The sequence below is a fragment of the Phascolarctos cinereus genome, unplaced genomic scaffold (assembly GCF_003287225.1).
Source record: "Phascolarctos cinereus isolate Bilbo 61053 unplaced genomic scaffold, phaCin_HiC Scaffold_5;HRSCAF=322, whole genome shotgun sequence".
Lineage (NCBI taxonomy): Eukaryota > Metazoa > Chordata > Mammalia > Diprotodontia > Phascolarctidae > Phascolarctos > Phascolarctos cinereus.
The window spans coordinates 411942756-411960738 of record NW_027555958.1 but is presented as its reverse complement, the minus strand read 5'-3'; the positions used below and the strand labels follow the sequence as shown (position 1 = coordinate 411960738).

The following is a 17983-nucleotide window of genomic DNA, read 5'->3' as shown; positions in this document are numbered from 1 at the left end:
TTATTATTATTATTATTATTATTATTATTATTATTATTCACATTTTACAGATGAGAAAACTGAGGCAGACAGAGATTAAATGAAGGGTCATGTAAGTAGTAAGTGCCTAAGGATGGTCTTGACTCCCAATTTCCCTGAATTCTACCCATTACACCACAGTCTCTGGGTACTTAGTCCAATCTTGCTGCCTATAGTACCCCCGAAGTGCTCTGCACTGATTGGAATTGGTCAGAATCAATTCAGAAACCATGAAAAGATTGGCTTGGTCATTGCATAGCAGGCTTTTGGTGTCCGTTGTTCTCTGGCACCTATGACTTTGGTGAGGAACGTTAAGCATGTCTGGATATGGATAAGCCTCCTCACTCAGGCCACAGAGATCTTGCCTCCTCATAGGTTGTGCTGGAACAGACCTCACCCTCAGACTTTCCTCATCAAATGATTGGAATATAACTGTTACCTGGTTGTTGTTTAGCTGAGATACTCATTCCAAAGCTTCAGTCATTATCATCTCTGCTATATAAGAGCCTCCTATATATTCAGGCAGAACATACCCAGGAAAGATTTTTAAGACAAGTGCTAACTTCTCACCTGAGACAGCCCTTGGTCCTACCTCCATTTTAATTTCCATGCACCTTTTCTGGTTGGCCTCGTTTTTAGAAAGAACATGGTTGAATTTTCCTCTCGAGTGCGCATAATCAACAGAAGATCACAGCTTCTTTGGGTGTGCTCTTTGGAGCTATTTTCCCAAGCAATTTCCTTGACCTCTGGAAATGGGCTCAGTTGATCTTCAAAGAAGAATGGTGAGGAACAATTATCTGACAAACAGCCAGCCCAGCTTGGGCTTCTTTGGTGAAGTTCAGCTGGTCTAGGCTCTATTTTGTCTTCCTGAGCCTCACCTGAGTGCTGCTTGATGACCTACAAGGTCAGTTTTTCTTAGCCTCTGACAACCCCCTTTGCTCACATTTCCTGCCTAAACCTACCTCACTGACTGAACTAGTTCTGAGTAAGGGAAGCAGAGCTTTTGTTGTTGAAGCATAGTTGTTATAATGCCAATTGACCATCTTGAACTCCCTTGATCACTTGGGTCAGCCTAGGGTGCTTCATGTGCTCCACAGATACTGCACCTTTGAGCATACTATTCTGCAGCAATTTTTGCCAACTTTTGCCCAAGGTTAGTGATCTTATTTATCTATATCTAAGAGGATGTTAGGAGCCTAATATAACTATCCCCTGCATTCTCAGTGGCACCAAACTGATCATCTAGTACATCCAATTATTTTAGTAGTAAGGAAATAAATAAGCACTTATTAAGCTCCTACTGAAATTGAGGGCTATTCAATCTTCAAGGTGTGTAGGAGATCAAAGCTATGTTCCCGAAAGGCTTTCTGTTAGTAACCTCATTTCTCTTGCTCAGTCACCTGTCACTCTTGCAACATCTCTGTGACATATGGCACTGATGGTTTGAAGTCTTCCCTTCCAGTGAAGGGGCCATCCTTTGATTCACTTCTTAAAGAGGCCTACTCACTCAACGAGTATCACTTCATTCAAAGTGAGAACCTGAAAAGACCTTAGCTAAAAAGGGCCAGGGTCTCCCATTGCATCCTGGGCCATCTCAAGTCCTCCTGATGAATATCTGGCCACTAGACTGAGATGGCTCTGAAGGAGAAAGTGAGGCTGGTGACCTTGCACAGCCCTCCCTTACTGAAATCAGAGTCTATTGAAAGTCATGTTATCATCTGTCTGATGTCATGGTCCTCTTCAAGAATAAAGGACAAGGGGCAGCTAGATGGTACAGTGAATAAAGCACTGGCCCTGGATTCAGGAAGACCTGAGTTCAAATCTGGCCTCAGACACTTGACACTTACTAGCTGTATGACCCTGGGCAAGTCACTTCACTCCATTGCCTCACAAAAACAAACAAACAAGAACGAAGGACAAACCACTCCAACAACAACAACAACAATCTTGACTTGGACAGTGTTAATGCTGTTAGCCTAGAGTTCCACAAAAAATAATAATCAGTAATTTTTGAAAAATCCCCAAAATATAACTTATAGATCAATTGATCCCTAGCTCTGATAGGAAGGACCCCTGTAAAATCTGAGGATGTGTTACAAAATCTCTTTGGCTAATGCTCCCACCAAATGAAACTATGGGAACATTGGCATTTGGTTCATTTTGCTCTTCCAAAAAGGGCCCTAGGCTCTCTTCAAAATGCCCAGGCTAATAAACCATCTCAATGTGAAAAACATTGTTTCAGCTTACAAAAATTACAAACAAAGTTTGTACCTAATCCACTTAACCCTCAGGAAACTCTCTTTTCTTTTTTGAAGATCATTAAGTGAAATGTCTTCTTCTGGGTTTCACCAAAGAACTGGAAATTGGGGGAATGCCCACCAATTGGAAAACAGCTGAAAAAATTGCAGTATATTATTGAATAATATTGTGATATAAGAAATGATAACATTTATGATCTTAGAAAAACATGGAGATCTAATTTTTTTTCCCCTGAATTATGATAGGTCTGGGTTACTCCTTAGTGCACACATTTTCCTATTAATGCCAATATCTCTATCCCTTGATAGAGAAATTGGAAACAGGAAACACCTGGAAACTTTTTTGGATTAATTTGACCTCACTTAACTCTTGATTGATAATTTCAACAGTAGTTTAATGAACATTATGCCCAATAAATACATCAAGTATAATGCAGGTGTATAATGCAAGTATAAAGACAGTTCTTAATACAACCAGGGCATTTTTCTATTCTTGGTTAGAGAGAAACAGAGATACATCTAGGAAGACTATGTTGTTGTCACCACACACATCGGGGCCAGTCTTAAGGTGTATATGCTTTATTCTCCTCTTCAGCTGTGCCCATCAGCCTTACAGAGAACAAGGCAGCTGTGTGCCATTGCTACCTGACCATGCAGATGTGGTGAATTGTACATCCAGCAGCCCAGGACACATGAAATGTGCTGTCATCTGTGAAAGGGGATTCATCCTCCAAGCTAGCAATGGACAGAGACTAAGGCCCATGCAGGTAAGTCAGGTAGTACTTGGTTGGAGGGACCTACAGAGTCAACATGACCATGTAGGATTAATTTCTGGGTGCAGGAAGCTTTTCATTTTGAGATTTAAAAAAAAATTCCCATGAAGGAGCAGATAAGGACCTTCACAAAGAAGGCCTTGGCTTTAGAGATGGCAAGGTTGTACATATACCATCTGTGCCTCTGAGATAAGAGATTTTGCTTGTTTGAATAAACGATGAATTTCTTTCCAGGCCTGTGTTACAATAGGAATGCCTGGCATATTCCCATTGCTTAAGCTTTTCTGTTTGAATACAGGACCATCCTAGTTTGCTTTGGAGATTAGAATACCAAAGTAGTCAGAGATGCCAAAGGTTAGGTATTCTGCAGTTTTGTGACCTTTCTTTTAAAGAGTCTTTAAAAAAAAAGAAATCATCCCTACCCCAGTGTTCCTCACTACTCATCAGAAGTCCCTAATCCATTGGTTTAGTGGTGGGGCACCTGCAGCCTCAAGGCCACATGTGGCCCTATATGTTCTCAAGTGTGGCCCTTTGACTGAATCCAAACTTCACGGAGCAAATCCCCCTAATAAAAGGATTTGTTCTGTAAAACTTGGATTCAGCCAAAAGGCCACATTCAAGGACCCTGGAAGACCACATGTGGACTTGAGACCACAGGATCCCCACCCCCGGTTGGGCAATGGTTGCTTGGCTCATTCTAGCTCTTTGGTTAGATTTCATGAATTCCAGTAATCTGTCTACAAACACTCACTCATTCAACAATCATTTGAGTGGCAAATATATTCAATGCACCCACATATTAAGTCAAAGGAAAACATTTTCTACACTCAAATCAGTGATCACACATACCTAGAGAGATTGTGGCATATCAGGAGTGGAAAATACTTTTCCAGTAAGTGAGGAGGAACCTACTTTCTCCTACTTTGGGATAACTCTTATTGTTTGGATGTTTTTTATTGACATCAAGCCCAAATTTGCCTTTGTACATCTTCCAATATTTGATACTAGTACCCAAACTGTGGGTCCAGCCAGAACAAATCTAATCTCTTGGAAAACTAATGTTAACAGCAAGTGGTGCTGAGGAGTATGAGGGAGGTCTGTACTTTCTTTACTTCCCCCACCCAATCATAAAGGATAGCGACAAGAGAGCTCTGCCTTTGCCTTTTGGAGAACCACTTAGAGACTTTCTCCTTCTAGCCACTCTGCCTTCTCTCTTCCTTCCCTTCTCCAGGATCAGGGAAGCTAGGAAGGGTTTGGCCCCTGAGGCTTGCTACTCCAAGTGAACTCCACTCTTAGTTTATAAAACAATGGAAGTTTAAGTTCTGTGAACTAAGCTGAATGACCTGAAGTTCGCTTTTATAGTTCTACTTTTGGGTGTTTATAATATTACTGTGGAATGGAGATCGAAGGACTCCTAAAGGAAAGAGTCAGATTATTGAAGACATTAAATGCCAGACAGAAGAGTTTGAATTTTATTTCATTCTAGGGGCAATAAGAAATCATCAAATATTTTTGAATAGGGATGTGATGTGGTCAGATCTACGTTTTGAGAGTAATGCTTAGTTCTATGGAGGATAGATCGATAAAGGGAGACCCTGGATTCAGGGAGACCAGTTTGTAAGCTATTGTAGTAGTTCAAATTAGAAGAAAGAAGGTCTGAAGTAAGGTTCAGATGCTGTGATTGGAAAGAGTACAAGGAAGATGGTATGGATGTAGAATTGGTGAGACAACAGTTGATTGAATATAAGGTGTAAAGAAGAGAGAGGAGTCAGGAGTGAGTCTGAAGTTGTAATCCTGGCTGACTGGAAGGATGGTAGTACCCACAAGAGAAAAAGGGAAAACTTGGAGCAAGACCAGATTTGGGAGAAAATGTGATGAGGTCCAATTTTGATTCGTTGACCTGGGTGGCCTATGGTACTTTCAGGTAGAGATGTCCAGCAGGTAATGGTTCATGCCAAACTTGGGAGCTCAGGACTTTTGCTTAGTACAATCTAGATAAAAATACATAGCACAGGAAACCATTATTTTATGATTCTATCAGTGAAACAAGCAAGAAGGGTAAAACCGTCTTCCACTATCCCCTAGATAGTCCTAACTTAGATAAAGGTTGAGCTACATTGGCAGAACTAGATATAGAAAAGTCTTTTCTTACTGCTTGTGAGTTTCTCCTGTATATAAATGGCATTTTCACAGCATAAGAATGGAAAGGCAGTGCAGCATAATTATAGCTGACATTTATATAAGCCTTACTTCTGACTTACGCTACGTGTGTGGTCACAGACCAGTCACTCAATATTCCAGGCAAACCACCAAGACTATAAAATACAAATGAATCAGTAATCTGCATGGACAAAGGAAGTTTCTATATTGGAATTTCCCTCTGCCAATGAAATCATAGGTCTCAACTCCCCTCACCCCAAAACAGTGAGAACTGAATATAATAAATGTAATATTGTTGTTAAAAGAATACTGATTTAAATATAGGTTATTATAAATTCATTGTATACTTGTAATTTCAATATTAATATACTATTTTTACTCATTGATAAATTAGTACTATTAACTATACTATTGCTATTAATTAATTGTACTATTACTATAAAGTAGTACTATTAATTGTACCATTAGTACAATTAATACTAATGTGTTACTAATATTCTATTAGTGGTGTTATTTTAATATTATCGTGGATATCCTTATGACATTTAAAGTTAAAACTGCCCCACCTTTGAACTCTAGTATCTGGTTGATTATATTTAACATACTGAGCCTTGCAGAATAATTACTTGTATGTACATCTAACCTTCCTTACAATATTGTAAGCTCTTTGACAGCAAGGGCAACACCTAATTAATTTTTCAATTCTCCATGCCTTGGGCATGATGTATCATACATAGTATGTGATGAATAAATATTTGCCCATTCGAATCCAATAACTAAAAGGGCAGATGGTTACACAGAAAGGAGAGAAAGAAAAAAGAATGTAAGACAGAACAAAAGTCATGAAAAAAAAGAATGGGGAAAGACGAATGGAAGAACTTATTTCTTGAGAAGTGACTGGAGCTAAGGAAAGTGAAACTGAAAATGTTATATGCCCATTAAAACATCTTAAGAAACTCAAGAGAAAAAGTTGCACAGAGTTGAACAAGATGGATAATGATCTAAGCAACACAGAGAGAGCCTGACAAACATTCTTACGATGGAAATACAAGAACTAGAGTTTGGAACAAACTTCCAGGTATAGGAGACAGAGACTGGCCAGAAACAGTGGTGGTGTTTATCAAAGGGGTAGTAGGTTAGAACTTTTTAGAGATGAGAGCCACAGACTAAAAATGATAGTGCGACCTTTATCAGTCACATGCAGTTCGTCCACAAGGTATTCTCCAGTTGACTCTTGTCCATTTCCAGAGGCTGGCAAAGTTGAGGCATTTCTAGGGATGGTTTGGCAAATGATGAGAAGGTGATAGATATGGTTTCTTCTGAAAATGCGTCTATCTGCACTTGAATTCGACAACTATAGAATCTAATTGGAAACATCATATGTGCAGTGAGAGGGATTATGAGGAATTTTGCTGGTTATTATACTTATGACCCTGGTCCTATTATGGTTTGATGCTCTGTAAGATGGTCTCAAGGACAGTCTCTTGTCTATACCTTAGGCCTTTGGTCACTCTGATAAATGATCTTTTCTTCAGGGCTCTTCTTGTGAAGGAAAGGGGAATGAGGATTTTGTGATTAATAATTTTACAGTAAGAAATGGAAATTTTCCCTGTCTTCAAAGATGGTGTAGAATGATGAAATAAAAAGAATAGTCATTGATATTAACCAATATTAACTTGAATGGACAGCTCTAACAAGTGATCCAAAGATATGTTCTTGGGCTTTTAGGGAAGGGGAAAGGCATAAGCACTTATATGTGGTAGGCACTGTGCTAAGAACTTTTTACAAATACTATCTCACAAGATCCTCAAAACAACCCAGTAAAGTATATATTGCTACTATCTCCATTTTGTAATTGAAGAAACTGAGGCAAACAAAAGTTAAATGACTTGCCCAGGTTCACATAGCTAGTAAATGTCTGAGTGTGAATTGGAACTCAAATGTTCCTGACTGTGGGTGAGCACTCTATCCACTGTTCCACCATCTGCCTCTATACTCTTTGACCCTTTGATCAATGGACTGATCATGTTACTCCCTGGCTCAAGAAGCATTAGCATAGTGCCTGGCACATAGTAGGTGCTTAATAAGTGCTTGTTGATTTGATTTGCTTCTAACATAAAGCACCAGCTCCTTTGTTGGGCATTTAAAGCCCGTTACAATCTGGCTTCATTCTATCTTTTCATAATAATTCTGTATTACTCCTCCTACCACAGTCTACATTCCAGTCTAAGAAACTTTTTTGCTAGTCCTCATAAATAACATTCCATCTCCTGTCAGTGTGCCTTTGAATAGGCTGTCCCTATGCTTGGAATATTCTTCCATCTTACCTTTATCTCTTGGGATTCTTTACTCTCTCGAAGGACTAACTCAAATGAGCTCTCCTTCAAAAGGCTTTTTTCTGATTAAAAAGTTGTTAGACTCCACCACTCTCTCATCATTTTTATATACATACATGTGTGCATATATATATATATATATATATATGTGTGTGTGTGTGTGTGTGTGTGTGTGTGTGTATATGTATAAACACACAAGTGTGTGTATATATGTTTTATGTGTATGTGTGTTTTATATGTGTGTATATACATGTATATATATGTACATGTGTATATATGCATACACATATACTTTATTTACTGCTATGTGAACATATTGTATCCCCCAAAGAGAATGCAAGCTCCTTAAGAGCAGGGGCCATTTAATGTTTTGTTTTGTTTTTGTATCCCTAGTGCTTAGCACAGTGCTTGACACATATTAGTCATTTAATAAATGCTCATTGATGAACAGTGACAGAAAAAGAATACAGAAGAATCTCGAGATTGAAAGATCATTGAATAATGCCCATTTAAAAATGCAATAGTGATAAATGTAAATAGCTAGACCAGTTCATGTGGAAATTTGCATGGATTTCCATCTCCTTATGCCTTAGTGGTGTATTATGGAAGCCTAAAAAGGCACTGACTGACCTTAGGCTGCTTGGAGAGAAATTTAGTGGCCATTACTGGAGATGTGATCGTTCCACAATACTCTACTCTGGTCAGAACACAGTTGGTGTACAGATTCTATGATTCTGAGGTATTTTTTTTAAGTACTTGATCTGTAAGACAATAAAGGTGTAACAGTGTTTTTACTCTGCCACCTTTGCATGACTTCTGTGATCAGTCAAATTGCTGACTATTGTGGATCTACCAAGGAATATCTAGGGCCCATGTTGATACAGCTTTATTAATATTTGCAGCTTGAGGAAAAGAGCCCACAACTCCTTGTCTTAGACTCTTTCCAAGCTTGTGGACGGTCCTGATTGTCTTTTTAAATTGTCTTTGTTTAGAAGGAGATTCTGCTCACATGTTCCTCTGGCCACTGGGACCAAGCTGTCAGTTGTGTCCCCCTTGACTGTGGTGTTCCTGACCAGTCACATGTGTACTACGCAAGCTTCTCCTGCCTAGAAGGAACTGCCTTTCTGAAACGTTGTTCTTTCTCCTGTATCTCACCAGCCAAACTTCAAGGTATCATCAAGTTGGAATTCATATAAGTATATGATCATCCTGGAATTTCAGACTCAGAAATTCTCTGCATCTTATTCCCTTGTTGCACCATTCCTCCCACCCCGCTGCCATTTTCTGTTTTCTTTCTCTTCCCCACTTCCAAATCCCTGTTGTACTCTTACTTACTTTTCCCTGATTGATAGTATTTTAGATCTCCATTAGTGAGAAGGTTCCATCCTTCCTTATTTCTTTCAGGCCAGAATCAATTGGGAATCTTAATTCCTTTTCATGATTTAGCCAGTCATTCCACAATAATTATTATTGGAGAAGGTGTGGTGAAAGTTGACCTAATAAACCCTTCTTTCACGCAGTTAATCCTTCTCTCATATTAAAAATTAAAATAGGTGTTCTGTCTGTAATAATAGAAATTTTATATTATGCAAAAAAAGAGTTGCATAAATTAGTGTATTCAGAGCTAAAACTATCAATTTCTGTATTTGGGGAAAGCATGAGACATACCTTCAAATCACCTTTTTAGGACCTATTCAATTAAGTGGAGGTGAAGGACAGGTGAGCAGAGTTTGAGCAAGGTGAAGAAAAGCTCACCTAGGGTATAGCAACAGCAGGGGTAGGGTAGAAGCATGCCACCTGACAGCTTCCTATTTCAGCTAATGGCTTCTGAAGGAATTCAGATGCTGTCAGCACCCTCTATATTTTAGTACCCTGTAACTACATGCTTGAAACCTCACCCTAGTTATGCCTTTGAGTAGCATCCTGAAATTTAGGCTTGCTTTTGTTTTGTTGTGGATTAGAGACCTTAAAGAAATCTTATTGTACTTGGTGTTCACTTCTATTGTCACCCGCTCCAAAGAAGCCACTGTGCCTCCCCAGGTTAATCCGCTTCTAATCACTATGGATTTTTCCAGCTTTCTATTTGAGCTTCTCTCTTTTATGTTTCCTGGAGTTAGGAATGAACCAGTGGTTGACCTGCCTTGAGGATGGGCTCTGGTCTCTCCCAGAAGCTTACTGCAAATTAGAATGTGATATTCCCCCAGTCATACCTAATGCCAACTTGCTACTGCCTCGCTGCCTCCAGGGAAATCATGATGTGGGGTCCATCTGCCGATACCAATGTGAACCTGGGTACTATGTGGCGGACAGCGCAGAAAGCAAGCCCAGCAAGTAAGTCATCCTTATTATCGGCAGTCGTTCTTGTCCTCACGTTTTATTCTCTTGTCTCCATTCATAAAACTTTAAGCTGTAGCTTTAGAAGAGAATAATGAGAAAAGATTTTCAAAGATTATTTGTCCATCCCTTAAATTTGTAACTGTTTTCATCTGTTCAAGATTATATATATATATATATATATATATATATATGTATGTATATGTTGTGTGTGTGTGTGTGTGTGTGTGTGTATCTCCATATATCCCTGCCTATTAGGGAGATCATTTTGAAAGATGAGAGGAGTATGAATATAGATATGGATAAAAATATGGATATAGATACGTATATATCAAATATAACCTAATCATGACAGAAAGATGAATTGCTATTCATCTATCAATATCCATATATTTATATTCATACATATTCATACATATTCAATATTTATATTTAAATCAATATTCTTCCCTGTATATGCATATATGCATCATGTTGGTACAGTTGTAATAGCTCACATTTATATAGTGCTCACAATACCAGAAGATAGTACAAAATTTAAAAACAGATTTTATTGATGCTTTTTTCTTTTTATATCACCGTTTCCCAAAGCATTCCTTCCCTCTTCCAGACAGCCATTATAACAAATAATAAAAAGAAAAATTTATAAAATACATGTAAAAATATAATATATTTTTGTAGTGATCCATACCCATAGTCCACCACCTCTTCAAAGAATCAGAAGAAGGGTTTTTTTTTTCATATTTCTTCTTTGAGACTAAATTTGGTCTTTAGAATTTCCTAGTTTTGTCGGGGGTTTTTTGCTCCCTTACGTTGTTATGTTATACATTGTTTTCCTTGTTTTCACTTCGCTTACAATCAATTAATGTCTTCCAGCTCTTCTCTGACTTCATCGTAGTCATTTCTTCCAATGACTTCCAGAGTCATTTCTTCTTTACTTCATCATTTCTTCCAGCACAGTAATATTCTATTACTTTTACACACCACAGTTGGTTTTAGCCATTGCCTAAGTGATGCCCACCTACTTTGTTTCCGGTTGTTTGTTACTACAAAAACTGATGCTATAAATATTTTGTCATATATGAAGCCTTTCTTTTCGTTTTTGTCAATGAGCTCCTTGGTATATATGTCTAGCAATGGAATTTATGGGTGAAATGATATGGACCTTTTGGTTACTTTTTTTTTGTTTACATAATGACAAAATGTTTTCTAGAATGGATGGAACAATTCATAGCCCCACCCACAATGCACTAGTCTACTTGTCTCTCCACAGTTTCTTTTTCTTTTCTTTTTTTTTTGGCATTTGGGGTTAAGTGACTTGCCCAGGGTCACACAGCTAGTGTCAAGTGTTTGGTCTGAGGCCGGATTTGAACTCAGGTCCTCCTGACTTCAGGGCCAGTGCTCTGTCCACTGTGCCACCTTGCTGCTCCCTCCACAGTTTCTTGAACATTGAATGCCTCCCTTTTGTCATCTTTGACAATTGGTTGAGTTTTAGGTAAAACCTTGTGTATTTCTTATTTTAGTATTAATATACAATGTTCTTTCATAGAGACTAGGGAACAGAGACTGGACCTGTTATTGGTATTAGGAACTCCCTAATGAAAACAAAACAAAACAAAACACAAACCAAAAAAACCTCCTTTTTTTTTGGGGGGGAGTTGGCGTTAAGTGACTTGCCCAGGGTCACACAGCTAGTGTCAAGTGTTTGGTCTAAGGCTGGATTCGAACTCAGGTCCTCGTGACTGCAGGGCCGGTGCTCTATCCACTGTGCCACCTAGCTGCCCCAAAACAACTCCTTTTACCAATGAAGGTTGACACCTCTGTAACTTATAATCTTAGAAAATTGACAGGAATATTTAGGAGTTACTTATGCTTAAGATACTTAGTAGTGGCTCATCTAGGGTCATACAGCCATTGTGTATCAGAGGTGACTTTTGGATCCAGGTCTTCCTGGTTTTGTCACCAGCTCTGTATCACTAACCCCATGCTGCCTTTATTTTTTTTAAATATGGCCGTTGATAGTCTGGAATTCTTTTTAGAACTGCTTCCCCCCCATCCTTCCATCCTCATATATTGGGGAATGGCTTTTGTTTTTAAATATTTTTGTTAATTTCTTATCTATCTTAGATAACAAATCCTCACAAAAAATATTTGATACAAAGTTCCCCCCCCGTCAAGTATCTCCCTTCTCATCCTAATTGCTTTAATTTCATTCATTCAGAAACTTTTAAATTTCATGCAATCAAAATTATTTCATTTTTTGTGACTGCCTTTATTCTTTATTTGCTAAAGATTTATCCCTCATCACAGCAGTGAAAGACACATGATCTGGTTCTCTTCTGTTTTGTTTATGGCATGTTTTTAATATTCAGGGCATGCATTCATTTTGAGAGTATTCTGGCATATGGTGTAAGATGTTGGTGATTTCTGCCAGACCACTTTCCAGCAGTCTCAGAAATTCTTGTTAAATAAGGAGGTTTTTTTCCCTTTAGGTAATTTATGTTTTCAGGTTTATTAAACACTTAAGTTTCTGAGTTTATTAAACACTAAGTTATTTCTGAATCTTTTTCCTCTAGCCTGTTACATCAATATTTTTAACTCTTACCAAATAATCTTGATAACTGATATAATTTGAGGTCTACAAGTGATAGTCCCCTTTTGTTCCTTTTTTTCTATTACATTCCTTCATATTCTAGATCTTTTTATTGCTCCAGAAGAATTTTGTGATTATTTTGTCTAGCTCAACGAAAGTTTCCTCTTGGTAGTTTGATATAGCACTGAATCTGTAATTAATTTTGGAGATATTGTCATTTTGATTATATTGGCACAGCCTAGCCATGAGCACTGAATATTCCTCTAGTTACTTAAATTATTCTTTGTTTCCTTAAGGGATAGTTTGCAGTTATATTTCTTCATGTATTGAGTTTGCTTTGCTAAATTGACACTCAATTATTTTATATCTTTTGTAGTTATTTTGAATGGTGCTTCCTATTTGATTATTTCCTTCTGGAATTTATAATTACTAGCTATAGAAACACTCATTTTTATGAGTTTCTTTAGTAACCTGATACTTATATGAATTTATTAATTTTTAGCAATTACTTTCTTTGTTGATTTCCTAGGATTTTTTAAGTCAACCATTGTGTCATCAGCAAACAGGAATAGGTTTTTTCTTCTTTACTTATTTTGGTGGATTTAAATTCTTTCTTTTGTCTCATTGCTATTTTTATTTCTAGAACCATGTCAAGTTACATTAGGAAAATGTAAATTTTCCCAAAGCAAAAATGCATTACTTCTAGGTTTATTGGGAATGGTTCTAGTATTTCCCTATTACATATAATGCTAACTTTTTGTTTTAGATGGATACTTTATCATTTTTTTTAAAAATCCTTCTATATTTATGTCATAAATTAGTGTTGTACTTTGTCAAAGACTTTTCTGTATCTATTAATAAAATCACGTGATTTGGGTTTTTTACATATGATTGTAGTATGTTAAATTATCTCAGTTGTATAGAAGAGGAAACTGAAGCTCTGATAGGCTATGATATGCCCACATTGACACAACTAATAAGTGGCAAAGTTAGGATTTGATTCCAGATCTTACAAACTCCATGTCTAGGACCCTTTGGATTTTGCCTTTGGTTTCTTTATATTTCTTAGGAGGCAGCCTAGCATAGTATACAAAGCAGTAAATCTGGAATCAAAAAAACCTAGATTTGATTCCCTCCACATACATTTACTAGCTGTGTGACCCTGGGCAAGTTACTTAACTTTTCTTAGCCTCAGTTTTCTGATTTGTAAATGATAGTAAATATAATATTAACTTCCTAGAGTTGATGTGAGGATCACTTGCCTCAACTTTTGTAGCATGAAGGAGTTGTACTCACTGGCCTCTAATGGCCATTCCACCTCTGAATTTATGCTCCTCTGAGCCTTTGAAATGAGAATATATGTGTAAAGAGCTTTGAGAAACTTTAAGCTATAGAATAGCTATTAGCTATTTCTTCAAGGCTCAACATAGACATTATCTCCTCTGTCTGGACTCTCCAATCATTTAAAATTTTAGTGTCCTCTCTCAACAAATATTTTTAGAGCTCGTTGTCTGATCTCTCCTTTGTCTCCTTTACTCCTTGTCTTGTATGCTATTTATTTTTATTCATATTATTAATCCTCTACCCTCTGCCCTCTCCCTGCCAAGGAAAGCTCCTTGTGTTTCCAGGGCTATTGAGCTTTTGTGGTGTCTCCAGAGTCTAGCATAGTTCCTGGTTCATGATAGGAACTTAATAAATGTTTGTTGATTTAAACTGAATTGACCATTCTGCCACTCTCCCACCCCCCAGTTCTGAATGTAACCAAATCCTCAGCATTGTCATTCTATTACCCTTTACTTTGGATCTTCAAGGAAATTAGGAATATTCCTTTTTCATCATGGAAGAAAAAAGAGTATCCTTCTAGCTCCATTTCTGACATTTTTTTTGATGCCTTCATGAAGTACCCCTCTCCCTGCTTTCAGCTACACTCTGAGTGTCATAATTACTGGTAGGAAAAAAAGAGTTCATTTAACTTTGCTTAGCTAAAGAGTACCATATGAGAACATAAATGAGTTGGTAAATATGTCCCAGGGAATGAAATGCAGGTGTGTTCAGTGACTTTATCTTATTCCTTGAATGAATACATGAATGAATAAAAAGCACTTAGTAACATTTACTTTGTCCTAGGCAAAATGCTAAGTGCAGAAAATTCAAATATAAAAAAGTAAGATAGCCCTTGCCTTCAAAGAGCTTACATTCTAATAGGGAGAGACAATATATTTAAAGGGAATGAAAGTCAGGGAGATGTTTTGAAAGTCATAAGTAGTAAGTGGAGCCACAGAGCAAATGATTAATGGTCTAAGAACAGTTGTATTGTTTCACATATTATTTCCAGAGGTAGAGGTGGTGAGAGGGGAAGAGGGGAAAGGAATAAGGGAATAAGCATTTATATAGCATTTACCTTGTGCCAGACACTGCGGTTTTAAAATATTATCTCATTAAAGACTCTGAGAGGTAGGTGCTGTAATTTTTCCCTTTTTAAAGTTGAGGAAACCAAGGCAAATAGAAGTTAAATGACTTGCCTAGGGTCACACAACTAGTAAGTGTCTGAGGTTGAATTTAAACTCAGGTCTTCTTGACTCCTAGCCCAGCACTTTATTCACCATGCCACCTACCAACCTAGGAGACGTTGCAGCAGCATAAGATCAAGATGATAGGAAAACAGTGGTAAATCTGGATCTAGATCTGGATAGATATAGCGCATTGTCATCAATCAAGAGTCCAGGGTTAGGATAGATATGGAGAATGTTCATCATTTAAGAACCATGGGTCAGTGTAGATATGGAGAACTTTCACCAGTCCAAAGCCCAGGGTCAGGAAAGATACAGAGAACACTAACCAATGAAGAACCAAGAGCTAGGGTAGATATGGAAAATTCTCACCAATAAGCAGTCCAAAGCCCCAGAGGAGAGTCCAGAGTGACTAGTCTGAGATGGAGGCCAGGATGAGGAGGTATGATGGCATGAACAAGGTCAGTTCCTTGACTGATACATATCTAGTAATGTCATAGAATCACAGCATCTCTGATTTAGAAGGAGTCTCAGAAAATCCAATGACCTGTTGGACAATTTCAACTGGATGCTCTAGACATCTCAAACAAAACATGTCCAAAATAACTCACCTCTCCCAAACCCATCTCTCTTTCTATGTTATATGTGAGTGTGTGTATATGTATATGTATACGTGTGTGTGTATGTATATATATGTATGTCTATGTATATATGTATATATAGGTCAAAAGCACTACTGTCGTTCCGATCACCCAGATTTGCAGTGGTAGCTGCCATCGATTTTTAACTATCCTTTAACTCTTGCGCTCCATCCAATCAGTCGCCACATCTTATCAACTCTATGTCCTTGCCATCTCTCACATCTGTTCCCTTGTCTCCATAACTCAGCCACTACCCTATTGTAGGCCCTCATCATAATTGGTCTCACTTCCTCCATTCTCTGCTTTCTCTGATTCATCCTCCATGAAGCTGGAAAATTGACATTCCAAGATCACAGGTCTGATTATGTTGTTTCCCTGTGTAAAAAGCTCTAGCGGATCCCACTTGACTCCTAGAATCAAATACAAATTCTTCTCCTTGGCATTTAAAGCTCTTCAGAGTTTGGTTCCAACCTATTTTTTTTTCTTTTTAAAAAAAATTTTATTAATTTATTTTGATTTATCAACAATCACTTCCACATGCTTTTGAGTTTAAAATGTTTCTCCCCTTCCTTCCCACCACCCTCCCCAAGATGGTGCACAATCTGATATAGGCTTTACATTTACATTCCTATTAAGCATATTTTCACATTAGTGGTGTTGTAAGTAAAAACTAAAACCAATAGCAGGAACCATCAGAAAGATGAAACAAAACTCAACAGAAGAGGAAAAAAATAGCAATTCAACTTTCGTAGTTCTTTCTTTGGATGTGGATAGCATTTTCGAGGCCTCTGGAGATGTCTTAGATCCTTGTATTGCTGAGAAGGATTAAGTTTATCAATATTAGTCGTGGTACAACGTGGCTGTTATTGTGTACAACGTTCTTTTGGTTCTGCTCATTTCACTCAGCATCAGACCATACAAAGTCTTTCCAGGTTTCTCTGAGGTCAGGCTGTTCATCATTTCTTATAGCACAATAGTGTTCCATTATATTCATATACCACAACTTGCTCAGCCATTCCCTGATTGATGGGCATTCTTCTTACCTTACTGTCCTCCACATGCTGTAGGATTAAGTGATATTGTCCTTATTATTCCTGAAGCAAGTCACTCCATCTCCCAACTGCAGCGTGGAATGCTTTTTCTATTTGTCTTTCTCCTGCCTTCCATGATTTCCTTCAGATTTCAGCTAAAATCCCACCTTATTTAAGAAGTCTTTCCCTATCCCTTTGATCTTAATCATTTCTTTCTGAGATGACCTCCAATTTATCTTGAATATATCTTGCCTATACCTAGTTGCTTCTATGTTGTCTCCTCAATAGATTGTGGGGGGTAGCCTTTCTTTGTATCCCCAGAACTTGGGACAGTGTTTAGCACATAGTAGGCACTTAATAATATCACAATAATTTTGTGAAAATCAAAAATTTATGAGATAGCATTCTCTCAGCAATTTTTTCCCCCACTGATATATTCCCCCAGGGACCACACCCAGATGTAGAAAAGAGATAAGAAGGCTACAGGCTCTTTAAGCATGTCTCATTTGCATATGTTCTACATTTGATTTGCATATTTACATGCACAGTCTATACCATCTATTCTCAGGCAGTTTACAAGTTAGAAAATTACTTCTCCTACATCACAGGTTGGCATCTCTCAACTATTTTTTTTCTTTTTTTCCATTACTTTTCACTATTCACAAACACCACATCAGATATTGCCCCCCACCAGTGTGTGAAAGAGGATGATTTTGGGGGAGAGAAGGGTCACAGGGCAGAGTCCTGCCTTGGAAAAGGAAGTTATTGTTGGAACTTTGGGTCCTTTCCTAAGCAATGGGTTTGGAATTCTGGAATTCCCATTCAGGTGAGCAAATGACCATGGGGAGATAGGATTCTTTGCCTTGCCCTTAGTCCTCAGACATTCACTTTTCCCACCACAAGGCCAGGGCATGTGAGGGCCATTTGTTGATACAGCTTTGCTGGCTGAGAAAGTAGGTGCTTGAATCACTCCGTCAGCCTCAAATTTGGATTAAACATTTACATTTGCAAGCACCCTGCTGAGGAGAGATCCAATTATTTACTATACACTATGTAAACTGATTAAATCTTGGTTTACTCCCGTTTACATAGCAGGCCATGGATTAGGTAATCAGATGCTTGGAAGTTGGGTGTAAATCACTGTCACAAGCTGTTTAGGTTTACCTTATGAACTATGTAAGCCTCATTCCTCGGTCAATGTAGCGATTCCAGGGCTTTAGAAATGGAGCCTTAAAGGTCCCTCTGAACATCTAAGCACAAGAGATGAAACTAAGCAAGCCCAGGAGAACAAATACAAGTCATATTGTGGAGCTCAAAGCTTCTTCCAGG

The 17983-nt window shown here is 37.9% G+C and overlaps 1 protein-coding gene across 1 annotated transcript in view; it reads left to right on the top strand.

Moving 5' to 3' along the window:
* Positions 1–17983, top strand: part of PAPPA2 (pappalysin 2) — a 235783-nt gene that overhangs the window by 98945 nt on the left and 118855 nt on the right. The window contains exons 8-10 of the mRNA XM_078155787.1: positions 2872–3043; positions 8538–8715; positions 9663–9876. Of these exons, the coding sequence (XP_078011913.1) occupies positions 2872–3043; positions 8538–8715; positions 9663–9876 (564 nt within the window). The remainder of the gene's footprint in view (positions 1–2871; positions 3044–8537; positions 8716–9662; positions 9877–17983) is intronic.